This window comes from Protomyctophum bolini, assembly GCF_963924005.1.
Source record: "Protomyctophum bolini genome assembly, chromosome: 19".
Lineage (NCBI taxonomy): Eukaryota > Metazoa > Chordata > Actinopteri > Myctophiformes > Myctophidae > Protomyctophum > Protomyctophum bolini.
Window position 1 is genome coordinate 9,118,175 of NC_137880.1, and position 27,098 is coordinate 9,145,272.

At 45.3% G+C, this 27,098-nt stretch overlaps 1 protein-coding gene across 2 annotated transcripts in view; it reads right to left on the reverse strand.

The window, feature by feature from the left end:
- The window catches only part of nkain2 (sodium/potassium transporting ATPase interacting 2), a gene marked incomplete at its 3' end in the record, with an annotated part of 138,245 nt that overhangs the window by 26,023 nt on the left and 85,124 nt on the right, over positions 1-27,098 (reverse strand). For both annotated transcript variants that reach the window (XM_080790408.1, XM_080790409.1), the window contains exons 3-4: positions 26,701-26,781; positions 5,263-5,463 (exon numbers count right to left, since the gene is read on the reverse strand). In XM_080790408.1, coding sequence (XP_080646534.1) covers positions 5,263-5,463; positions 26,701-26,781 — 282 coding nt within the window. The remainder of the gene's footprint in view (positions 1-5,262; positions 5,464-26,700; positions 26,782-27,098) is intronic.

Consider the following 27,098-nt stretch of genomic DNA (forward strand, 5'->3'; position numbering starts at 1 on the left):
GAGTGTAATGGCAATTTTAGAATGCCAAATAGACTGCCCAAATATATGCATTATTGTGTGTTTCTCTGCCTTCCATTCAGTCTCATCATTGTTCACCAATATGCTCATTCTGGCTCAGCTGCAGCTGTCAATCTACCAGCTGACCTGACTCCTCCACGCTGTCAGCGGATGTATAGCCTACTATTCGTCTGTCGCCCTTATGTTTAGCGCAGATCCTTATATGGACATTCATTATAACTTCTCTGTTAAGACAAGACTATAAAGGACTGTCTGAGAATGGGGTTGAGGAGGCTTGCGCCCGGAGGGGCTGCTGGAACAGGCACGGAGGAGGCCTGTTCCTCACTCTCTGTATGTTGTTACTCTGCTGAATCTTCTGAATACATTCTCAACACTTCACCCTGAAGAACTTCTTCATCTTTGGAAGATTATGTAACCTACAACAAGAGTATAGCCTATACTAAAAAGCAGATCCAATTCATCGCCAAACCGTAATAAATATATTGCTCATTTTATATTCAATGAAATATATATATTTCATCCATTCATGAGTTGTGCCTGACTGAAGTGCATGTGAAGTGATGATGTCAAATGCACCAAATTCCACAACATGAGGCACACACAACAAGACATACATGACAGGAGGACATACGCTACGCATACAGTCATCCACACAGGAACAGCAGTCAGCCGCTACGCTGAACGTAGCCTCGTGTGCTCCGACGCCGTTATAGCAATTAAAGCAAACCAGCCAGCCAACTAGATGACTGACTGACTGACTGACTGACTGACTGACTGACGGACGGACGGACGGACAGGTGCATGTACACTCATGGAACATGGCAGTATATTTCAACACGCCAATTACACCCAGACAGACACAGTGCCTCCCCCCGCTGCGCACACGTATACGTGTACGTACGTGCGTGCGCGAGCGTGTGTGTGTCTGTTTTTTTTGTGTTCGTGTCGGAATCCTCGGTGTTCATTTCACCGTATAAGAGTGTAACGCGTGAGGTTCCGTCCCGGTTCATGTTTACCAAGGATCTGTAACTGTGTGGCGGTGCCTTCTTGGACCTCAGCCATACAGCCTCTAAGTATAGTTCTATTGATTGAGGGGAGAGAGAGAGAGAGAGAGAGAGAGAGAGAGAGAGAGAGAGAGAGAGAGAGAGAGAGAGAGAGAGAGAGAGAGAGAGAGAGAGAGACACACACACACATGGGGAGAGAAATGGGGAGCAACCAGATGGGCGGCTATATGGACAGACAGCCTTGAGAGACCTGTGCTAATTTAACAAGAAGCTGCTTCTAATTCTATTAACGAGCTGGTCTGCTAGTGCAGTCTAGTCTGAGGGGATTTCCACACTCATGTCGCCATCCAACCGCCTAGTGTAAAATGACTGATACTGGATCTCTTGTCCACTAGTCCCCTTCCTAACATTTTTGTCTAGTTTTTATTTGCTGACGATATTGTCAGTGCAGTCTTTAGTCTTTATTCGTCATAGCTTAATCATAGCTTAGTTTTCAGTTAGTTTCCATTTGGTTTTCGTCAGTGGAAAAAGGTAGTCGACGAACATTCTTTCATCTTAGTTTTAGTCGACCAAATCAACACTGGCTCAAAGCCCACAAAGAGGAAGTCGTAACAATATTACATGACAATATTTTCCTCTGAGATGTAGTGGAGTAGAAGTAAAGGTATTGGGAAATGGACATGACGTAAAAGTACCTCAAAATGGTATACTTAAGTACTGTGCAGTACTCGAGTACACATACTATAGTTACTTCACACAGTGTAAATGACACCCCTGGCTATAACTGTGGGCCAATCACATCTCTTGACATAGCAGGGTGAGAGCCATTGGGACACACATGAATATACCAACACATACACAACAGTGACAGGTTAAAGGTCTCTCTCTCTCTCTCTCCTTTTACTTGAGTGTAATGATTCATGCCCCAACCCTAATACATGGTATCCTGGGGGAAAACTCTTGCATGCTTGTTAGAGTATGTTTACACCACGCACGCACGCAACACACACACGCACGCACCAGAGCTACAGAAGTGCTAGGCAGATAGGATGACAGACTTGGGGGGGGGGGGGGGGGGGAGGAGAGAGAGAGTCAATAAGACGTATAGTAAAAACTAAAAGAGGGGGAGAAAGATTGCACGGTATTGACGTTTTGGCCGATCTCCCAAGCTTGCAGATTGGCTATTTTTGGAGAAGAGATTTTCTTTAGAGGGACGGGGACGGGGACAGGAGGAGGGGGCCTAGTATAGAGCCCTGAGGGACTTATAGGGTTCATTGGGCCTCATAAAGTATAGGGATTCTCTGTTTCTTTGATGGTTCACTCAAGTAGGCGTGGTTATATCCATAACCCTAACCAGAACGGTAACCACAACCTCACAAACGCTATCCCTAAGTCGACTAAATGTCAAAAACCTTAACCTTTTGATTCCGTCGACTACTAAAACTTTGACGATAAATGTTCGTCGACTACCTTTTTACCCGGACGAAAGCTAAACGGAAACTAAATGGAAACTATAAGGCTATGATGATGACTAAAACGAAGACTAGATATATTATTGACAATTTGGTCAACAAATAAAAACTAGACTAAAATGTTAGGAAGGGACTAGTGCACTGGACAAGATATCCAGTATACCGTAATTTCCGGACTATAAGGCGCACCTGAATATAAGCCGCACCAGCCACATTTAGGGGAAATCCCAAATATGTACGTATACAAGCCGCACCGGACTATAAGCCGCAGGTGTTTTAATGTTTAATTACCAACATTTTACCACACCAATGAAAGAGGCTGTCTCTCATACTAACACTGACTGAACACCAATGGAAGAGGCTGTCTCTCACACTAACACAGACTGAACACCAATGGAAGAGGCTGTCTCTCATACTAACACTGACTGAACACCAATGAAAGAGGCTGTCTCTCATACTAACACTGACTGAACACCAATGGAAGAGGCTGTCTCTCATACTAACACTGACTGAACACCAATGAAAGAGGCTGTCTCTCATACTAACACAGACTGAACACCAATGAAAGAGGCTGTCTCTCACACTAACACCGACTGAACACCAATGAGAGAGGCTGTCTCTTGAACACTGCCAGAACACTGCTATATAGTGTGTCGTCCATTATGTGCTTGAGGTTTGCCGTTTGTGGGTGACCAATGCTGATCATGCATTTTGTAAGTACGTCATTATCTTCTTGCCAACAAGATGACCGACATACTGTAGGCTTGCATGCCGCTTAGTTACAACCCAGGATGGTTCAGCATGGTCAGAGACACCGCTGGACAGACAGAGAGAGAGAGAGAGAGAGAGAGAGAGAGAGAGAGAGAGAGAGAGAGAGAGAGAGACAGACACAGAGAAGAGAGAGAGAGAGAGAGAGAGAGAGAGAGAGAGAGTAGCTGTGAGTAATGTTAATGCAGCAGCAGTCATTAGGCTAATGGACACAAAATGCACCTCTCTCTCTCTCTCTCTCTCTCCCTCTCTCTCTGCAGTACAGTACTCTACACTAGTGGTCCTTGAGGGGGTCCCCAGCTGAATTAGCATTATTAGTTAGAAACCAAATGGACCCTTGGCGATCTCTAGTGCGTGCGTGCGTGTGTGCGTGCGTGTGTGTGTGCGTGCGTGCGTCCATATTCTGACTCTTTCGTAAAGTCTCGATACTCGATCACACTACAACAGCATCACACAAGAGCATCAAAAGTATAGCAGAATGAATGATTTTCTTCAATTTAAACAAAAGACAAAACTCATGGAATAGTTTTTTTTTCCGGAGACGAGGCAGAGCGGTTAAATGGCAGCGCTGCAACTTCAGTCGACGTTGTTAAAAAGATAAAAGAGAAAAAAAAGACAGCAACCCAAGCCAGAACTCTTGGCGTGTGTACTATAGTCACGGACTGAAGAACTGAATTTAAATTGCTCTGCGTCTCAGCGAGATTTGTTAAAGCTTGTCCGTACGGGCCTTCATATATACTGTATGGTCAGTACACTCGACTATACTGCGTCTTTACAGATCCATCAGACGGCAGGCCTTTGATTCAGAACGCTGCCACTACTGCAGTCCTAAATAACGAGGAGAACGTAGCACGCTGCAGTTCTTACATCTTTACACCGACTCCCTTTTCTGTCAGACCATTGATCTCCAAAACACAAGTACTGTTGCATCTGTAGAAAGAAAAGTGGAGATCCAAAATGGCAGACCTCAAAGCACGCACGTGTGCACACATAGACACCAAAGGGGGCTTGACCCCCTGCAGCAAGCCAAATTACGACTAATACTCCCGGGGCGCACACATGCACACGCACGCACATACACACAGACAGACACACACCACGTGCATAACATGACCTATAGGAATGGCTATGTGCATTAACCACCCACACAAAAATAACACAAAAATAAATTTCATTTCATTTTCAACCACTTTTTTTTCAAACACTCTTTGAGACGCATTGCATAGGTAATAGACAAGCTATGTTTGACGCGCAACATGCTTCAATGAAAGATATTAGTGGCAGTCGCGACTGCAGAACTTGAATCCATGCGTACTTTAGTCCATTTTGGGGACGGGAAGGATGTTCTACTTCAGCTATTGAAAAATAGCAGATCTACAAGCTCATCATAGCGTCCGGGGAAAAACTGAGAAATATTTTGCTAGCTTATACCTTGCTCTCGATTTCATTTATACGATACGTGAATCCAAAAAGCGTTCCTATTTTGAACGAGAGGCGGATGAGGAGCAGAAATGAAGCGCTTAGTATATCCACCAGACTAAAACCGCCCTGGATTAGGAGAGACGAGGCGTTCTTTCTGCCGCGCTGAACAGCTAAGTGAACGGGAAAGCTAATATGACCGACCGTAGAGCGCAGCGTACGGTGGCCGAGAGTTCCGACTGGAAAAAAAAAACGAAAAAAGGAAAAGATTCAGAATATTCTTCTCTCGCCTGGTATCATTGAGGATGCGCTATAGGACGACGTGCACACAGATTGGATTCCATATGACGCGTGGACACGTCGGATGGACGGAAACGGGTCAAAGATGAACACGTGGTCAGTGGCGCGCACAGACATTTAGAGGTCAAGAATTGATCAATGTCACCATGGTCCTTATTCTTTTCCCTTTTTTAAGAGCACATTGCCAAAAGGGCATGAGGGGGTGCTCCATCACCCCCTATACTGTCTATCTGTGCACGCCACTGCGTGGTGTGTGTGTGTGTGTGTGTGTGTGTACTCACGGCCAGCAGTATCTGGAGGGAGGAGTGAGCCACCTCGATGAACTGGTAGTCCATGAGACACCCCGCTATGGAAATGTACCGGTGGTCCTCGGGGGCCCAGGAGGGAGGAGGGGTGATGGGGGTGACCCGGCAGCCCGGCCCGTTCTCCATCCACCAGGACCGGTGCATGGACAGGTTGAAGGTCAGGACCAGGTCCGAGTCCTGACGGGGGAGAGACACGCACACGCACACACACAGTTGAGTTGAGTTAGTTAACAAATGAGCTAAATATTATGACAAATATTATAGAAACTAATAACAGTAATATAGCAGATCGAAAAAGCTCACGACACACGTTGTGATCTTGCATAATAGTCTCCAATCTCTAAACCTATAATAACTTGACAATGTCAAATCTATTTTTTTCAACCGTAAAACAAAATCCTTTTCCTGCGAGGACCAGGAAAGTGGTCCTCACACAACGTCTATTTCTCAAATTCTATACTGTACGTGTCGCGGGGGACATCAAGGTCCGACTACTCACAAGCAGATGGATACACGCACGCACGCACACACACCCATACAATTAATTAAATCACTTATGTATATATTGAATATATAAGAACAATAAACAAGCCACAATCAGAGCATCAATTAATTATGCTATTGTACATGGATCCTCAGAATTATCTCATCAATCTTTGATGAGATACAGTAGATTTTCTTTTTTTAATTAAATGTCTGAAAATTCACATTAGTATATGAATCTAGCTCTGGTCCATAGCCTTATACTGCTTCGACGATTCTGCCCTGCAGTATACTGTATAAGGCTATATGGGACTTTCGGTTTTAAATCTCGCATCGAAATCAGACCAGCCTCTCCTCTTTGGCGTAAATAGAAATAACGTTTTTTGCTACTCACCAAAACAAAGGCGGGTCGTGTCATTAGAAAGCCTACTTTCCTTAGTGGACGCACTCTGAGCCCCCCACCACACGTATAAACGGAACTTTTTGGCCAAAAGGGGATCTTGTTTCCACTGGGGAAAAAAAATACTTTTAGTTAATCCACTGCGCCTTCTACCGATATTGCCCAGAGAATATTTTTCCTCCGGTGAAAAAAAATCCCTTTCAGGCCAACAAGTACAGTTTATACGTGCGGTGGGGGGCTCAGAGTGCGTCCACTAAGGAAAGTAGGCTTTCTAATGACACGACCCGCCTTTGTTTTGGTGAGTAGCAAAAACGTTCTTTTTAATTACGCTAAAGGAGAGGAGAGGCTGGTCTGATTTTGATTTGAGATTTTAAACCGAAAGTCCCATAGCCTTATACTGCAGGGCAGAAGCAGTAGAAGGCTATGGACCAGAGCTAGTATGAATCCAACATATTAATAGAAGTGATAATGCCTAAACAAATGAACCAAAAAAGATAAACAAATATAAAATACAAAACAATGGTACAGAACAATGGTACAGTGCTGCCGAACAATGGTACAGTGCTGCCAAACAAGTCTATGAAGCAATCTGTGAAATCTATGAAAAAAACGCATGATTGGCAAGTTCAGCTCAATTGTACATGTACAGTGTAGTGGAAGGGGGGTCCCTGCTTCATATCTCTCTCGGCTCAGGTGTCCCTGGCCTGAACAGGACACACTGAAGACCCCTGGGCTGTATACCGTATAGTCTGTGAAAACGGGCTTTGAGAAGAAGTGGTTCAAAGTGCTTTTTTAAAGTGCTTATATCCCGAGGCAGGTGGTTCCAGCATTCTCTCTGCTATAGTGTGATGGCGGCGGGTCATTATACCCAGGGTGAAATAAACCGTGGTTGGAAAAAGTACTCCGGTAAAAGTATCGATAAAAGTATACGGAATTCAAAATGCACTTGAGTGAAAGTCCAAAAGTACTGGCGTCAAAATGTACTTAAAGTACTTACTTACTACTTAGAGTACTCATTGTGCATATAACGCAACATTTCAAGTTATCAAATGTATAAAAATCATTATCTGCTATTTTCAAATGGCCGAAGTGTGAGGGTTGTATACAGTATATAGCGCTGAAGTGGTTGATGTATGTTTTGATTTGCAATAATAATCAAAATAAGTACAGTAACTATAGTAACTGACCCCTTTATACATTATGGAAAATTAAATTAGTGGGGACTTAAACAGTTTTTCATCTGGTCTTCCATGTGTGAGTATGAGGCCTTAACCCATTTAGGGATGAGAGCAGATTCTACAAATGTCTTCTAAATCCATGTTTCTACTGTGTGTCAGTGCATGCTCAACCCTTTTCATGTCAAGGACCCCCACGTCCCCAGAATTATCTGTATTTGGCCGCCGACCCCCATCTGAAAATATGTCGTTCCAAGAGACCCCCCCCAGAAGCAAAGATTTGAGTTAAAAACGTTCAAACGTCCAAATTTGTGACAATTTCCTGATTTTTCAAAAATAGCTAAAGCTTAAAGGACCACTTCACCACTTTTCAACATCTCTTCATATAACTGGTCCTCACTATAATATCCATGATAAAACACCACCATTTTTTCCTACTCAGTCTGTGTCTCATAGGAGGGCTTTGGGCAGTTGGGACACCCGTTCACCAGTGACATCATCATCATTAGGCATATTTCTTTTTAAACAAGATTTGTTTTAAAATATATTTAGATTTGTATTAATCGTGAGAACGATGACTTCAACTTTCGCATTGCAACTTTTCAGGAAAAGAAAGCATTGCCGTTTCTATTAGCTTGGATTCACCATCGATGATGTCACTGGTGGACGGGTTTCTGAACTGCCCACACAGCCTTCCTATGAGACACAGGCTGAGGAAGAAAATGTGGTATTTTATCATGAACATTAGTTATAGGACCAATTATAGGAAAGAGAAGTTGAAAAGTGGTGAAGTGGTCCTTTAAAACACCAAAAGGGGTTCCCGGACCAGAATTATTTAACCACACCTATAAACACAACCGCAAACCCACACACATCCGAGGCAAAATCCTCACCGAAAGAGGGGAGACTCCTGTCATTTATGGACGAAAGTTATATCCTGCTACCCTAATAGACAGGGGTACATAAGCACAGTGGCCGTTTATCCAACAGCTTTCTCCGACCGAACCACACTTTTACCACACATCTCTATATGCAAAATAAATTCGGCACACTCCCAGAATACATATAGGCTACATTTAATTGAAAGAAATGTCTTAATTACTCTATAAATATTGTTTTACATCACCACACGATCCCATGGGACAACTTTCTGTGACGTCAAAATCGTCATGTTTGCCAAACTCTCCACCAGCACAGAGCCTCCTCCCCCTTTCACTGCTCCTCTGTGCTGTGTGTGACCGACCCACTGTACTACTAAACGGACTCGCCCACTCTACACACAACAACAACGTGAACAACAAAGTGAACAAACAAGACTCATGCTTGCCACCGCCAACAACTGGACTGGAATACATCATGCCACGACGAAAACGCTCCGCACTTTCTCAATACACGCCACACGCCAAACGTTTGCGAGCCAGTCACGCAAAAGAAACCAAAACAGGTCATTACAGCATGTTGCATGCGTGTGCTTCTCAGCTTCTCCAAACATTTGCCTGTGCGTGCTTCTGTGCGTGCTTAATCATTTGCACGCCCGTGCATCGTTTGTTCTTTCTGTGCTTTTCCCAAATCACATCGTGTGTGTGTGTGTGTGTGTGTGGGGGGGGGGGGGTGTGTGTGTCGCGTCGCCCTCCAGCTGCAATTGCGAGTGTGCGCTGTGTACTACTGAGTTTAAAAACACAGCTGAAACATGAAGTGGAGTCTGTCCAACGACGTCGAGTCTGTGGGGGCTATATGAAGAATTAAATAGCCCCTTTTAGCCCCCATGAGGATTTCCGTGGACATTTTATATTAACATTACAGATTTTCTGGGAATTATTGACACTCTGTGACTCTGTCACAGACTGCATACTAGCGTATTTACACATGCTCTGGAATTCCGCCGGCTGTTCAGAGGTGTTAAAAGTACTCAAATGCTAATCGGGTTTCTTTTGTTTTCACCTAGCCAGGTATTATAATGCCTACAGTAGGCTACAGTGCCCATAGGCGGCGGGTGTGTAAGGCAGCAACACTGACACTTTCAGCGGAGTGACTCGAGAAAAGACCCATATCGTCCAAAATAGGCTAATCAGTCGTTGTCTGTGTATAGGCTAATTCATTGGTAAAAGTATGCTAAATAACTCAATTTTAGACCATTTGGGAAATAAATAAATCCGCGGCGGAAAGTACAATGTGCATGCACACAATATGTAAATAAATAAATGTGTTACATTTTCTTGCATAAACACAAAGAGCTGTTTCCATAACTGCACAAATTATTGCACATAACATGAGTAGCTGTTATAATAACATAATAACATAACATGAGTAGCTCTTTGCCTGCCTGCCTGTCTGTCTGTCCATGAGTAGTTATTTGTCTGTCTGTCAATGAGTAGCTGTCTTACTGTCTGCCTGTCTATGAGTAGCTGTCTGCCTGCCTGTCTATGAGTAGCTGTCTGCCTGCCTGCCTGTCCAATTGTCCATGAGTAGCTGTCTGTCTGCCTGTCTGAGTAGCTGTCTGCCTGCCTGCCTAATTGTCCATGAGTAGCTGTCTGTCTGCCTGTCTATGAGTAGCTGTCTGCCTGCCTGCCTGCCTAATTGTCCATGAGTAGCTGTCTGTCTGCCTGTCTATGAGTAGCTGTCTGCCTTCCTGCCTGTCCAATTGTCCATGAGTAGCTGTCTGTCTGTCTATGAGTAGCTGTCTGCCTGTCCAATTGTCCATGAGTAGCTGTCTGTCTGTCTATGAGTAGCTGTCTGCCTTCCTGCCTGTCCAATTGTCCATGAGTAGCTGTCTGTCTGTCTATGAGTAGCTGTCTGCCTTCCTGCCTGTCCAATTGTCCATGAGTAGCTGTCTGTCTGCCTGTCTATGAGTAGCTGTCTGCCTGCCTGCCTGTCCAATTCTCCATGAGTAGCTGTCTGTCTGCCTGTCTATGAGTAGCTGTCTGCCTGCCTGCCTGTCCAATTCTCCATGAGTAGCTGTCTGTCTGCCTGTCTATGAGTAGCTGTCTGCCTGCCTGTCCAATTCTCCATGAGTAGCTGTCTGTCTGCCTGTCTATGAGTAGCTGTCTGACTGCCTGCCTGTCCAATTATCCATGAGTAGCTGTCTGTCTGCCTGTCTATGAGTAGCTGTCTGCCTGCCTGCCAGCCAGCAAGTTGGTTAACAGAAAATAAATTGTTATGGCTGAGTAAAATAAAATACAATAAACACAATTTGCCTGAAAATAGATTACCCAGCTATGACCTTTTTCATGAAAAAAATGTAGTAGTGATATGGCTGACTGAGTAAAATAAAACAATCTACCTGAAAATAGATAGCTATAAGTGAAGAACTATTAATGGCAGCTGGGTTTCATCATTCAAATAAAATAGAATTCTGTCCGTTTAGCTATAAAATTATGTCAGGGAATAGGGATACACAGTATATGTCTTTCATTTGCATTGCATCTCCCCCCCCCCCCCCCCGCCCCAAGCTTTTATTTTCGTTCGAGTAATAGTACAACTCTAATAGTATTACTTATAATAATGTAATTAAAGATAACTTCATTCAGATTTTTTTATTTTTATTTCATTTTCCAGATTTTTTTTTTCTTCTTTTTTTTAGACTTTCATTGGTGGGCCAGTCATAATGGTCCCGCGGGCCTGATGTGGCCCGCGGGCCTGAGGTTGAGTATCACTGCTGTAGCCTACCCAAAGTAGGGGAGAGCCGCCTTGGATGTAACGCGTCACGGTTGTAACATGGACGTTATCTCTTGATTGGTCAACGCCACCATGACGCCATCGCGTCAGTATGTGTACAGCAACGTACTCTACGTGCCCAGGAAGTTTGAAGTGTTTACCTTCATCCTGCGGGGAGCTATTGGCGAAAAACTGACTTTTTTCAAAATGCGTATAATTTTACACCTGGAGTATTTGTGTGCTACAAGTTTTTTCTTTGGTGTTGGTGAATAAAAATCCACATGGATGTCTTCATGCTTATGTTCTTCATTAGTTTGCATCGTGTTTAGACGGAATTCACGTTCATTCTGGTCTGTAAGCAACGGCAAAGAAAACTTCGGAGGGAGGGTCAATTGTAACATGTGTTACAAATGGTCCGCTTCCATTCAATGCCATTATAAGTAATATTTACATATTTGACATATTGGCCAATATTATATGTTCTAAAATTGTATTGTATTGTGTAGTGTATTCTAAAATTAGTTTAGGGTTGTATAACATTGTACAACTCAATCAATCAAACGTTTGTTTAATCAATGTATTTCCCCATTGAACTGAAAAAAAAGCCCAAACTGGTACACCCGATACTATTTAATATTTCCCAATATGTTTGATACATTTTCTTATCACATCCATGGTATGAAAACAATGCTAAGGAGTTGCTTCAATGAAATATAATTGCTTTAAGCTGAAAACGATATGTTTAATGGTGTTTTTTAGCGTTGTTACATTTATACTCCATGCTGTTACAATTAATCCGATATGCGCAGCAAATGTAACACTGAAACAGCGTCCACGTTCGGTTTAATAACTCCCGACCTGTTTTATCAAAAAAATAACTTGAAGTGGTTTATGGTAGCTGACATGTGTAGGTCCGTTGCCTGAAAATATTACATGTGTAGCTAAACGGATCTCCGAGTAAAAAAATGAAACGTGCAAAATGTTACATCCGTGGCGGCTCTCCCCTACCAGTGAAAACATCAACTTATTTTTTTCCACCGCTGTGGGGGGGGGGGGGGGGGGCCTGCGGGGAGGCGGGGCTGCGGGTAGCCCCCATGAGGATCATCAGAACTATTCGGTTCTGAGTCTGTCAACTCCCGCAATTTCCTTCTTCCCATATTGCGCTGCAACGACACTAGGATTGAGCCCCCCGAAGGGGGGCGAAATTCTAGTATATATATATATATATATATATATATATATATATATAGTGAATAATGTCTTTATGTTATTTGTATTTTCATGTAGCGGTCTATAGCCACTAGCAGTATCTGCTGTGGCAGTGCTAATGCAATGGCCAGGGCTTCTGCAGCCCCATCCATCAATTATGATGGTCAACTGGCTCTAAATAATGCACATTTTAATGACTCCATTTAGCCACGGGAGGCATAGACCCCCCCCCGCCCACACACACACAATGGGAGCACACGCACACACATACACGCGCACACGCACGAATGCATGCGCACATAACAAAAAACAGCACGTGCCCATATGGCACGGACAATCACACAAATGCACTTTCACAGAAACACAGAATTGCGTGTATAAACACGCCCCAAGCAAACGCACACATGCGGACTCGCGCAAGCACGTCTCACACGTGCACGTATGCACGCACGCACAGCGCTCACACTATATGCCCCACAGCTTTGCTATTAGTTGAATGAAAAGCGCAGCACTTCGACATTTATCAAGCATATTAAGGCGATGCACTGTAGCATGAATGACACTCAACTGGAAAAACATGTTTTTCACTAGGAGGCTCTCCATCACCTCTCTCTCTCTCTCTCTCTCTCTCTCTCTCTCCCTCTCTCTCCCTCTCTCTCCCTCTCTCTCTCACTCTCGTATATAAGGAACATGAATACGTTGCTTGAACACTGGAAACAGCGTCTGAGTGGACATGAATGCCGATTGCATGTAAGAATATAGCAATAAAGGGACTTGGTTTGGCCTCACAGAGTTCGATATGCTCTCCATGTCTCGGTATCTGTCCAAGACTGGTAACTGTGCTGGGGTTTAAGTATAGAAAATGTTAGACTTTAATGTGGCAAAAGGTAATACATTCATTAGTTATCCACACGACTGGAGAAGGAGAGAGGAGATCCACAACGCTTAAAAAGCTCCCAAAAATGTTTTGACGGAGCGGACAAAAAATAAATGCAACGTTTCGGCCTCACCGGCCTTCGCCAGGTACTGAAACAGCGCGTCAAAGTACTGACATATGGAAACCTAGCATTAGTTACTATATACACCACTGACATATGGAAACCTAGCATTAGTTACTATATACACCACTGACATATGGAAACCCAGCATTAGTTACTATATACACCACTGACATATGGAAACCTAGCATTAGTTACTATATACACCACTGACATAATGGAAACCCAGCATTAGTTACTATATACACCACTGACATATGGAAACCCAGCATTAGTTACTATATACACCACTGACATATGGAAACCCAGCATTAGTTACTATATACACCACTGACATATGGAAACCCAGCATTAGTTACTATAAACACTGACATATGGAAACCCAGCATTAGTTACTATAATGGAAACCTAGCATTAGTTACTATACCACTGACATATGCGTCACATCCGCTACGCATTGTGAGCTAGGTCGTCTGTTTTCGGTGCGCAACAGTCGCTTGGCTTCAGATTTTTTTTTCTCCTCCTCTCCTCCTCTCTCTCTCTCTCTCTGTGAGTAAACGTCTCATTAACAGACCTCTGATTAATTAATATAATTTTGCGCCATTTCTTATTAATGAGAAGTCATGTCTCTCATTATATGCATGAATCTCTCTTTCACTGTGCCCCTCATTATTTGTCCATTCTGTCTCTCTCTCTCTCTCTCTCTCTATCTACTTTTTTACTTCCTTTGTGCTTTTTTCACTTGATGTCAGCTCTCTCTCTCTCTCTCTCTCCATGTGTGTCAGCGTGAATGAGTTTAGAGACAGCAATCAGTGTACTACAGCCTCTTTCATTGTTTTTATAATGAACTTTTCAACACACACACGCACACACACACACACACGCACACACACACACACACACACACACACACGCACACACACACACACACACACACACACGCACACACACACGCACACACAGGCTGAGGGACAGAAAGAGAGGGAGTGTCACTTGTTCTCCTTCACAGACTCTGCACCTGCTCCTCACGCATTATGGAATGGACACGGGCACACGCACACACACACACACACACACACACACGCCTAAAAGAGACATTTCACCGCCAGGAGAAACTCCAGTCACTCAATGTTAACAGTATTTGTATATAGTATAACGGCATATATAGCACAATTCGAAATGTGAACCCTATACGGCCTGCAGAACAATAATGCAGTCTGTGTGTGTTTGACTATAGGGTTTTGGCGGGATTGCTGGGTGACTACAATGACCACAATGCTTTGGTGCACTCGCCCCACCTTGTGGAGAGGGGGGGGGGAGGGGTGTCGTAAGCTGTTATACCAGACCTACCGGAACGTTTTCACCTTTTTCCGGGTTTTTTTAGACAGCTGGTGGATGGAAATTAAGCTCCACCCACGGCCAGCTTCCCGGAAACGCTTGCCCTAGCACAGCAGTCAGCCGCGGGGGTGGAGCTATAAATTCCCATCCACCAGCTGTCTCAAAACCCGGAAAAGACACGCCCAGACAGCAGGAAACGGCCGTGCCCGTCTGTCAGCTTTACTGAGACAACCATGTAGCCCAGGAAGGAATCCTGTGTCCGTGATGTCACAGACACTTTGAAATACTAAACTATCTAAAAGCTCATTTTACCCACATAAAAAAAAACCCAGGAACGTGTCTCTTGTCTCCCAAACATCATTAAAATAACAGCTGGTTGCAAAAACACATGCTCCCCCCCCCCCCCCCCCCGCCCCCCCGCCGCCCCCCCTGCTCTGTGGGGAGTGAGCGACATAGTGGACTCGGCCCCAGACGTTCTTTTTTTCTCCCTGGAAATAAAAACGTCTGGGTTTCCGAGGCTATACATCTCCACTAGCCTGGAACTCACCTATGCTTTTTATGGCATAGGCAGCTCCCGGCAGGATCCGCCGGGAGAATATATGTGCAGCTGCGCGACATGAGACTAATTACTTAGAGCGACAGAGAGAGAGAGGAGCGTGTGTGTGTACATGTGTGCGTGTGTATGTCAATTTTACAAAGGTGCAGACAATCAGAAATCAGCAGAGAGTGAGCAATGTTTGCGCTACTCTATGCCGAATTGAAGTGGACTCAGGGCCAGACTTTTTTTTTCTCCCTGGAAATAAAAACGTCTGGGTTTCCGAGGCTACACATCTCCACTAGCTAAAGAGTGCTGGGTTGTGCCCCGTAAATCGCCCCTGAAGGTCTACAACCTATTTTCGCTGGGTTCTTTATGTCCAAAAGTGCCCTCTTGCCGGCTTCTATGGAATCTATGAAAGGCATTTGCAAAGGCTCAACGTATGTAGACATATCATTCTATAGTGTATATAGGCCTACTCATAGTTTCATTGTACAAATATCCTATACTGTTAGACAGAAGTTAGGTTCTTATAGCTTGCATAACATGATCCTTAAGGCGACTATATCTATGCCTTTAATATATTACCACGTTGTTCTTGCTTACTGTGCGTCTCATGCTGAATGCTTAAACTGTAAATTGTAAATGACTGAAGTCAGTCGACTGAGAACGTTACGTTATAGTCCATGTGTGACTCCCAAACTCTGGGGGATGACAGGTGGTATCAATAACACAGATTGATTTATAATAAATCATCATGAATAGGCAGATTATACAGTGACGGCGGTTTATAGGATGAAATTACATGATTTCGGTCAGTGCAAAAAAAGAAAAGAAAAAAACAAGAAAAAAAAAAAAGAGGTCAGCCAAAGGTCAACCCAGCCTGTCCTGATCGCCATGGTAACAGCCAACCTGCAGAGCGAGCGACTGTGGGAGGACATTCACATTGGTGGAGCGACCTGCTACCACACAACATGTTGGTATTACCCCCCCCTGTTGACCTGCTACCACACAACATGTTGGTTTTACCTAGCCTGGTTAATAAACCAGACCGAATCAGCCGTTGGCAAAGAAAAAATTGCCTGCCGGCGGATTACGGTCTGGAGAGGCTCAATTGTACGCCCATTTCCTATACACCAGAGAAATGGGGCGGCCAATCGGGACACGGTACATGCAATATGGGCGGGCTTTGGTACAGTGACTTTCAATGCTTGAGACCTTTGACTGACAGTATAGCTCTGACCAATTGCGTCAAAGAGAAAATGTTTCAACCCGCCGCCCTGGAAATGAAATCCAAGCTGAGCCTCCCCAGACTAATATCCCGCCGTCCGTGCGATATTAGTCTGGTTTATTAACCAGGCTAGGTTTTACCCCCCCCCCCCCGTTGACCTGCTACCACACAACATGTTGGTTTTACCCCCCCCCCCCCTCCCGGTGGCGTAATGTAATGAAGTGCATTTAATCAAGTATTGTACTTCTTCCTTCACACAGTGTCAGCGTGTGCTGAGGCGAGAGAGAGAGAGAGAGGGCCTGACACGCCGGACAGAGATATAGCCATGTGTGGACTGTGGAGAACACATGCTGATGCTTTGTAGCTGTTGTATGCGTGCGCGTGCGTGCGTGTGCGTGCGTGCGTACGCGTGTGTGCGTGCGTGCATGCGTGCGTGCGCGTTCCCCACCAGCGTTTTGTCAACATAATGTGTGACGGCGGCGCTCGCTGCGCTCACTAATTCATAACAATAACAAAACACTACAGAATCATATAATTGTTCCCATGTACAAGTATGGGAACAATGTTTAGAAAAGCACACCTGAAGTGACGCTCACACTAGCGTCGGGATGCATGGCTCTGTGTGGTATAGAACGTGCTGCAGTAACATTTAGCCCCCACAGCCACACAGAGAGACATGACATAGTTATCCATCTGGTGATAAATGGCCTCACTTTGCCTCCAGACTCATAACACCGTTATTGGAGGATTGGCTATTATTAATATTTCCTCTGGACTGGACAGCGGGCCGTGAGTGTGTGTGTGTGTGTGTGTGTGCGTGTGTGTGTGTGTGTGTGTGTGTGTGTGTGTCTGTGTGTGTGTGCGTGCACGCGTTTGCACGCATGTGTACAGTATGTGTGTGCATACTGTCTTAACTGTGAACTCAAGTAGGCATACTGTATACACACGTAAAATCATACACGTTGTGGATATTAGCGGATAGCTAGACTCACGTGCACGCGCACACACACACACACAAACACACACGCGCGTACGCGTAAGTGTACTCATGCATATGAGATCTGATAAACAAGCCGATAAATCCATCGACGCTTATACCCTCCAACAGGCATTTTAACAATGTGTTCGTGTCCACACAAAAGGACATATCACATTTCATTTGCAGCAAAATCACATCCACAAAATCCATTGTGGATGTAATGATTCAAGCACATCTTAAACCCTTTGGACCTGAGGGACGATTCTACGATTTCTACTGAATCCTGAGAGTTTTGTAAAAAAAACCTATGTTTGTATTATGTCAGTGGTTCTCAAACTATTAAGGACCCCAGAATTATCTGTATCCGGTCGCCGACCCCCATCTGAAAATATGTTGTTCCAGGGACCCCCCAGAAGAAGTTAAAAAACGTTCACCGTGAAAGAATATATATATTCAAAGAATTGCACTATTTTTCACGCACGCACGCACGCACGCACGCACGCCACTATCTCTCTGCCACCCCCATCGTTGCTCCCTGTGTTACTGTCATCCTCCTCTCTCATCTCTCTCTCCTGGCCTGTCGTCCATCTCTCTTGAGAGTGTGTGTGTGTGTGTGCGCGTGTGCCTGTACGTGTGCGCGCGTGTGTGTGTGTGTGTGTGTGTGTGTGTGTGTGCACCGCTCTGAAGAAAGAGAGAGAGAGAAAGAGAGAGAGAGAGAGAGAAAGGCCTCGCTACGCTCCAATGAACAATATACAGTATCTCTCTCTCACATACACACGCACCCACAATGCACGCAAGCGCACGCGCGCACGCACACGACTTTCTAACCACTAAATGCAAGGCAAACAGCCATCCAGCTAAATAGACTGTCAGTGAAACATTTAGGCCAAATCAATCAATCAATCAATCAATCAGCCAGTCAGCCAGTCAGCCAGTCAGACCCCATTGACTCCGCCTCCAGTCATAAAGACAGACGGGCAGACGATCATGATCTCTCTCTCTCTCTCTCTCTCTCTCTCTCTGTATCATCAGTCACGCTTGCGTCTCTCTGCGTTGTTTGGCTGTAATTTCCCATGGGCATTATATAGAGGCCCCATCCCTTAATGCCTACAGCTCTTCTCTGCGTTCTGATTGGCCTAGGGTCTCGGGGAATTGTGTGTGTGTGTGTGTGTGTGTGTTTGTGTGGAGAGTGTTTATGCATCGTCTCGGCAGAGGGTGTGAAGCTAATTCACATGCACTAATATAAGGGTCATGTGTTGTTGTTGCTCGTGGAGAATGACGTGCGCCTCACCATGACGGAGGTCTGGCCTCTTAACTCCGGCCTTATATACGACGGTGGTCGGGCGCCCCCCAAAAAATAAATAGGCGATATACAAGCTTACACCGCGGTCTGTCTGTCTGTCTGTCTGTCTGACTGTCTGTCTGACTGTCAGACTAATGTCAGACTTTAGTCTTTTTTCCCCTTTTTTTTTCATCATGCTCCTGGGCTGACCAGGAGGAGGCAGTATAGAGACCAGGATTACGGCATGTTTATTTTTGAGGGTTTATTTCGCTCTGTGGCTCAGGAGGTAGAGCGGGTCGTCCAATGAAGACACTGAACCTCCCAATGTATGAATGAATGGACCATGGTAAAGATTCACCACACACACACACACACACACACACACACACACAAAATAAACACTAATGACTAATAACTATTTCAACAACATGGACAGCACTCAGGGCAGGCAAGGTTTTAAAATGTGTGTGAGAGCCACTGAACATTAGGCTTCGTACACACATAAAGAACCAATGTTCTGTGCTCGGCCTGTGTTTCATGGCCGGCCCAATGCTTTTCCAATGGAAGTCACGTGGTTTGACCAAACACTTGTGTTTGGTCAAAGGGGGATGGAGGGGGGCAAAACCACGTCACTTATATTGGAAAAGCATTGGGGCGGCCATGAAACACAGGCAGAACACAGATGCTGAACGAGGCTCTGAAACAGCGGTAACTTCGTGAGGCCTGATAATCCACATAATGTGTGCAATTGTGTAATGTTGTGTCTTCCTCTGTAATGTATTTTTGTTGTCTTTGATGTTTTATGTGTGGCTGCAGCTGGGGTGAAAGCCCAAGACAAATTTCCCTTGTGGACAATAAAGTTTACCTTGACCTTGACCTTGAACAGTTGTTCTTTATGTGTGTACGAAGCCTTAGGAAGCATAAGCCTCTAAGCATCTACACTTCTAATCTATCTCCCTCTCCCTCTCCCTCTCCCCCTCTCTCTCTCTCTCTCTCTCTCTCTCTCACACACACACCAGCTAATGAACCAGGGATGCCATACAATTAATGTCAAAAAGTATTTTCAGAATCTCTGACAGATTTAGCAAGACGCTTTATGGAGAGAAAACTGTCACTCTGTGTGTGTGTACACACACACACACACACACACACACACACACACACACACACACACACACACACACACACACACACACACATAAAATCCCAAAAGCATGCTTTATCCTATAGATGACTGGCAGGTGTGTGTGTGTGTGTGTGTGTGTGTGTGTGTGTGTGTGTGTGTGTGTGTGTGTGTGTGTGTCACACACACACTGTCATACATTGGATGACAGGATGTCCCAATAGTGGCAAGGAAGGCACACAAATGCGCACACACACACGCACGCTGTGTCATTTAACGCCCAGAGCTGTCCGCGGTCCACTCTCATATCTGTCACATACAAACACCATGAGAGCCAGAGAGAGAGAGAGAGAGAGAGAGAAAGAGATATCACTTTCTGTACCGATTATGTGTGTAGTTACTTACTTGGGCTTGCTTCCAAATGCCGTTTAAACCAGTGGCTTTTTTGTTTGAAAGCTGTTTGAAATGTGTTTGAGAGCTATCCATGGTGCTGAAATGGTTACTGGGCATGTGTGTGTGTGTGTGTGTGTGTTTTTCCCCCCTCGATTAGCTTGATGTTGTGCAAGCATCATTTGAGGATTCCGAGGATGAAATGAAGGCGAAGTAGCCCCAGAGAGATTCCAAACATCTCCTCTGTCGTTTTGTGACTCGTTCGCTTATGGCAAAAGTCTACTCTACGGGCTGCGCTTCACAAAGCGTCCATTTCTGGTTTTCGGTGATGTCAGTCTTCAGTCCTCCATGAACAGAAGGAAAGCTATCATATATATATATATATATATGATAGCTTTCCTTCTGTTAATAATAGTAATGTGCAACGCACAGGGCAACCTGGTGAGTCGGAGGAGAGGCTGGGGCAGGACACAAACCACAGTCCCCAGAATCTCCAGGCACATGATGAAGAGGGGGTCAGGAGCAGCATCGCTGGTGTGACGGAGGCGGCAAGGCACCAGAGTGAGAGGGAAGTCATTCAGGATACCAGACGGCCTGGTCAGAACACTCGTTCTGGAGACGTTCGGAAAGAACGAGTCAACTGGCCAACTGCAGCTGCAAGGAAAGAATGGGAGATGTTCGATCGTGATGCGGACCAGGTGCTGGAAGCAGCCATCGCAGGAGATGTGGGGAAGAAGCTCAAGGCCATGTCCTCGATTATCTGGAGCATGGGTGCTGATCGCTTCGGAAAGAAAGAGCTGAAACGTAGAGTAAACATCCAGCCCCAGGAAAACAGACGCCTGAAGGAAATAGCAAGCCTTAGAGCGGATCTGCGGAGGATTAAGAAGGCCTTTCGCGAAGCAACAGCAGATGAGAGACCAGCTATCACAGAAATTCGAGACAACTTGAGAGAGCGCATTAAGATCTTGCGCCGAGCAGAGTGTCACCGCAGGGACAGGAAGCGTCGCTTGAAGGAAAGGGCAAACTTCACTAAGAATCCATTCAATTACCTGTCGAAACTCCTGGGCGACAAAAGATCAGGGGAGTTGAAAGCAACAAAGGAAGAAGTGGAGGAGCACCTTCGTCAGGTCCACAATGATCCCAGAAGGGAGGACAGTTTAGAGGAGATGGAGAGGCTCATCAAACCAGCTGAACCAACTATCCCCTTCAAGGTAGGGGAACCAACCTGGCAGGAAGTCAACAGCTTTCTCAAAAAGGCAAGGGGAAAGTCAGCCCCAGGGCCAAACGGCATCCAGTACAACGTTTACAAGCATTGCGAAAGTCTCAGGAAACGACTCTGGAAGCTACTGACAGTGGCATGGAGAAAGAACTTCCTTGCTGATGACTGGTTGGTTGCTGAGGGGTGCTTCATCCCTAAGGAAGAAAACTCTACAGGGATTAAGCAATTCCGTACCATCTCGCTTCTCAACGTGGAAGCTAAGATCTTTCTGGGGATTCTGGCGAAGAGGTTGACCACCTTCATGTTGGACAATGACTACATGGACACTTCGGTTCAAAAAGGTGGCATTCCAGGGGTATCCGGCTGTCTTGAACACACCAGCGTCATCTCCAAGATCATTGAGGACGCAAAGAGAAACCACGGTGACCTGGCAGTTCTATGGCTTGATCTAACAAATGCCTATGGAACGATACCCCACAAGCTAGTCGAGTTGACTCTGAAGACCTACCATATCCCAGAGCGATTCCAGAAGCTCTTGCAGCACTACTTTGACAGATTCAACATGCGTTTCACCTGCGGAGAATTCACCACTGACTGGCAGAGACTAGAGGTGGGCATTGTCACTGGCTGCACAATCTCAGTGATTCTGTTTTCCGCAGCGATGAACCTTCTCGTCAAGTCAGCAGAGAAGTTGCGTCGAGGTGCAGTACTTGCAAGTGGCGTCCAGATGTTGCCGATCAGAGCATTCATGGACGACCTCACCATCACAGCAAGGTCAGTGCCAGAAGGAAGATGGATTTTGGAGGACTTGATTGAGCTCACCAATTGGGCAAGGATGGAGTTCAAACCAGCAAAATCCAGAAGCCTAGTACTGAAGAAGGGGCGTGTCCAGGACCGGTTTCGATTCAAGATTGGGGAGAACATCATCCCAACTGTCCAAGAGAAACCTGTGAAGTGCTTGGGGAAGTGGTACAGAAATGACCTCAATGACAGGCAGAGTGTGAAGGAGATGCTTATCCAAGCAGAGACTTGGATGAAATCTCTGGAGAAGAGTGGCCTGCCGGGCAAGTACAAGGCCTGGGGTTACCAACATGGGGTGCTCCCCAGACTGCTCTGGCCACTCCTGGTTTATGAGGTACCTGTCTCCACAGTTGAGGGGCTGGAGAGAAAGCTGAACACCTACTTGAGGAGATGGCTGGGCGTCCCAAGAAGCTTCTGCTCCATTGGCCTGTACAGCACAGGCAGCAAGCTACAGCTGCCAATAACATCCGTGGTGGAGGAGTACAAGGCGACAAAAACACGCCAGGCCATGATGCTACGAGACAGCAAAGACGAGAGAGTACGTGAGGCAGGCATTGTTGTCAGGACAGGCCGAAAGTGGTCAGCCAGCAGAGCACTGAAGGAAGCCGAAGATCGACTGCATCATGCTGACCTCGTTGGGTCAGTAGCCCAGGGAAGGATGGGTCTGGGTTGCTCCACCAGAACAAGCTGGAACAAAGCTGACCCAAAGGAGCGGCGAGGCATGGTGCAGAGAGAGGTCCGAAAGGCTGAGGAGGAAAACCGGCATGTCAAGGCTGTAGCCATGAGGAAACAAGGCAGCTGGACAAGATGGGAGAGTGTAAGAGAGAGGGCTCTAACCTGGCAGGACATCTGGAGCATGGAAGGCCACCGGATCAAGTTCCTGTTGTGTTCGGTATATGATGTCCTGCCTACTCCATCAAATCTCCACACATGGGGACTGGTAGCGAGCCCTAGCTGCACGCTCTGCGGAAGGATAGCTAACCTTGAGCATGTCCTCTCTTCATGTCGCTCAAGCTTAGCAGATGGCAAGTTCCGGTGGCGACACGATCAGATCCTAACACAGTTGGCAGAGGGTGTCGAGCTGGCAAGGACAAGGTCAAGAAAGCTTTCTGATGGGCCCCGCTTTATCCATTTTGTCAGGGCAGGAGAAAGCGCAGCAGCAGGAGGGAGGAGCAAAGGGGTCCTGGCCACGGCAAGCGACTGGGAGATGCGGGCCGACCTGAAGAAGCAGCTCAAATTCCCAGAGGAGATAGCCCACACTAGCCTGAGACCAGATATTGTCCTCTGGTCTAAAGGTACCAAACAGGTGGTGCTTATCGAGCTGACGGTACCCTGGGAAGAGAGGATGGAGGAAGCGTACGAGCGCAAGCTCAAGAAATACCAAGCTCTCATCCTCGAGAGCCAGCAAAACGGATGGAAGGCCTGGAATCTGCCGGTGGAGGTGAGCTGCAGGGGCTTTGCCGGACAGTCGCTATGGAGAGCCCTCGGACTGCTGGGGATTGAAGGGCTTGCTAGGAAACGGCTGGTAGCCAACATCACTAAGCGGGCAGAGGAAGCATCACGGTGGATCTGGATACAAAGAGAGGTGCGGTGGCAGAGCCGGCCTACTGAAGGACTAAAGACATAGAGTTGGGTGGTGTTCAGCGGGGGTAGAGCCAGGACGCTGGATCTGCCGTTGAGCCCCTCCGAGGTGTCATGGGCTTAAATCAACGAAACACCAGTGAAGGGGGGTGCCCATTTGATAACCTGCTGAAGCCACCCAACTCCGGTCTATTCGAGGTATGCGGTCAAGCCTAGTCTTGGCTCAGGGAGGAGGACGCCCCTGCCATGCAGAGTCCCGTCGGTGCCTTGAGGGAAGGAGAGACGGAGAGAGCGAGGCCACTGGCCCACAGATGGCGCAGGAGCGAGTACCTGCAAAGGTGGGCCTGTTGCGATACCCTTATCGTATTTTGCATATATATATATATATATATATATATATATATATATATATATATATATATGTGTGTGTGTGTTTTGCAAGTGAACGGCTGGAAAATGGAAATAAAGAGTTTGCACATAGGCCTATGTATGTGCATAAACTTAACGATTTTATCTAGTTTCAGTGTTTATTTATGATGTATTCTTTCTATTATAAAGGTTATTGTATAGCCGTCAATTTGTGTTGGGGGGGGGTCACGAGACATGGCCAACGCATAGCCAAACAGGTTGAGAACCCGCAGGCTATAAGTCATCTAAATAGCCTGTACAAAACATTATTTATTTACCAGGTTGTTTTGAGTTGGCACTAAGCACTTCTCCTATAGCAACAACAGAAAGCTGCACTTACCGGGAGGGTTCCTGGAACAGAATATTTTCAGATGGGGGTCGGGGGCCAAATACATATATTCTTTGCGGTCCTTGACATGAAATAATGTTTTCAGGGGTGCAGCAGTACTTAGTTCAGACAGGTTTTGGCTTAGACTAGTCATTGGTTTAGACCAGTCATTAGTCCTATACAACTACAACCTATATCTCAAACCCTCACCCTAAACCTAACCTCACACCTAAACCTAACCTTAACCCATGTCTAACCAATGACTATAGTCTAAACTAAGTATGCACGCCGTTTTCAGAAAACTGTCATGATTTAGAAGACATTTGGTAGAGTCGAGCCTATAGGTCTAAATGGGTTATGATGAAGAAAACTTTTAACCCTCTTATTACCAAGCATTTTTATGGAAAAAGAAAGAACAGCGATCAAAATATATTAGATTCAGTTTTCCAGTCAGTCTTGCTGTAATACCCAAAACTGCCACCAGATGGCGGGAACGCACCATTATGCTGAAAATGGCACTAGAGTAAGATCTGGCGAAATCACTTCCTGTTCAAGGGAGTAAACAGGAAGTGATAGTTTGACCTCTCAGAAGATACCTTGACTCCTCCGGATTTCTAAGCTAGCATTAGCTCTTTCTTTTCTTACTCAAATTAAGCTCAAAAAAGCCCCAGAAGATCTCAAAATGTCAGATTTTTTGCCGCGATTCACATAGAGACGGCGCGCGTGCACGATAGTGCACGATCGCGCGGATTTCGGCCGGTTTTTGGTAGATTACATAAAAAATAAAAAATAAAAGTCTAAAAATCGATTATTTTGTTATAAAAAGACATGGCCTTGACGTGGTATGTATACCACGTCAAGGCCACGTCCTTGGCCTCGAGGGATTTGTATTAACACGTCCAAAAAGCACGTCCTTGGCCATCAAGAAGTTAAGAAGAAAACTCTGGTTCACAAACGCCGTGGTGAACGAGGCCGCCTGCACCGTCCTTTGGAGAAAACGGCCATCATCATTATGTCAAACTAAACTGATCACTCAGTGAAATGCAAGGCCGAGGCCATTACCGAGCCTTGTATCAGAGTCACAGGCATACTGTAGTGCGCAAGAACACATGTCGGAGAAAAGAAAATATCCATTTTCAACCAGTCAGAATGACAAATGTCCCTTAACGCATTCTGAACGGGAAGCCATTTTGGCGTTAGCATCATGTTATATGCTTTAGCTATTGAAAAATAGCAGATCTACAACCCACCGAGTGGCGCGCTACGAGCTTTGTAGGTCTGCTATTTTTGAAAAATCGAAGAACGACTGATCTCAGGTCAGAATGGGTTAATCAGACCAGTGTGTGTCCAGTGGAAACCTCGTATGAATCTGATCTCAGGTCAGAATGGGTTAATACTTTTATTATCATTCCTAGGACCGGGGCGCATTGTCATTACGGCATTATGTCAAAATGCACAAAAAATGATGGATAGTCAAGCGAAACATTTTCATGTTAACCCATTATTTGCTTTGCAGATGGGCTTGTATGTCTGCTATTTTTGTTTTTATAATGTTAATTTTTTTTAAAAACTTGTGTGAGATCTTCTGATTTAGAAGGCATTAACGCATTTTTGGGACGGGAACCCCTTTTGGTTTTATAGCATCATGTTATGCTTTAGCTATTGAAAAATAGCAGATCTACAAGCTCATAGCGCCACCGAGTGACGCGCTATACGAGCTTGTAGGTCTGCTATTTTTGAAAAATCGAAGAACGACTGACATAGAAACATAGCTTTTTCAGAAAACCGTCAGGATGTAGAAGACATTTATAGAATCTGATCTCAGGTCAAAATGGGTTAAAGAATCGTCCCCAGGTCTTACAGTAATGCATTAAAAAGGTGTCTCTCTCTCTCTCTCTCTCTGTGTAACTGGGTCAAGGCGAGTGTGTGTGTTTGAACAGCAGGAACACACAAACATCTGGGCTGATGTGAGACACTTTTCCAACACCCTGTGACCCCGTTGCAAACTTTTCCCCGTCAAATTCTCTCATTTGTAAAACGTTATTTCAACACACCAGCATACTTTTTTTTATCAATATATTCAATAGTGCCTTCTCAGGCTGCTTAAATGAAATTAAATGAAATAAATAATGCACCAACACACGCACGCACGCACGCGCACACGCACACACACACACACACACACACACACACACACACACACACACACACACACACACACACACACACACACACGCACACAGTGTGTGTAGAGCGAGGACATGAATAAAAGACACTTACTTTGGACAGGTCTCCAACCTCCAGGTAGAAACAGATGATGAACACGTTCCATATCATCCATATCACCAACCATGCTGCGTACTGTTAGAGAGAGAGACATAGAGAGAGAGAGAGAGAGAGAGAGAGAGAGAGAGAGAGAGAGAGAGAGAGATTAGATTTTCTCAAAACCTTAATTTTCTTTTACAAAACCTATTTCAAAACATCCTCACATCAAATCAATATATTACAATTCCAACAACAATTCCATTCTGTACCTAACAATGATGCAAAGTGCATCGTCATGACAACTGTGTTCTCGTGAACTCATCAATATCATTCATTTATTTAAAAAAAAATCACACCCACGTGAACCGAGCGGTGCAATGACTAAACTAAAATAGAAATCTGCAGCCAAAAAC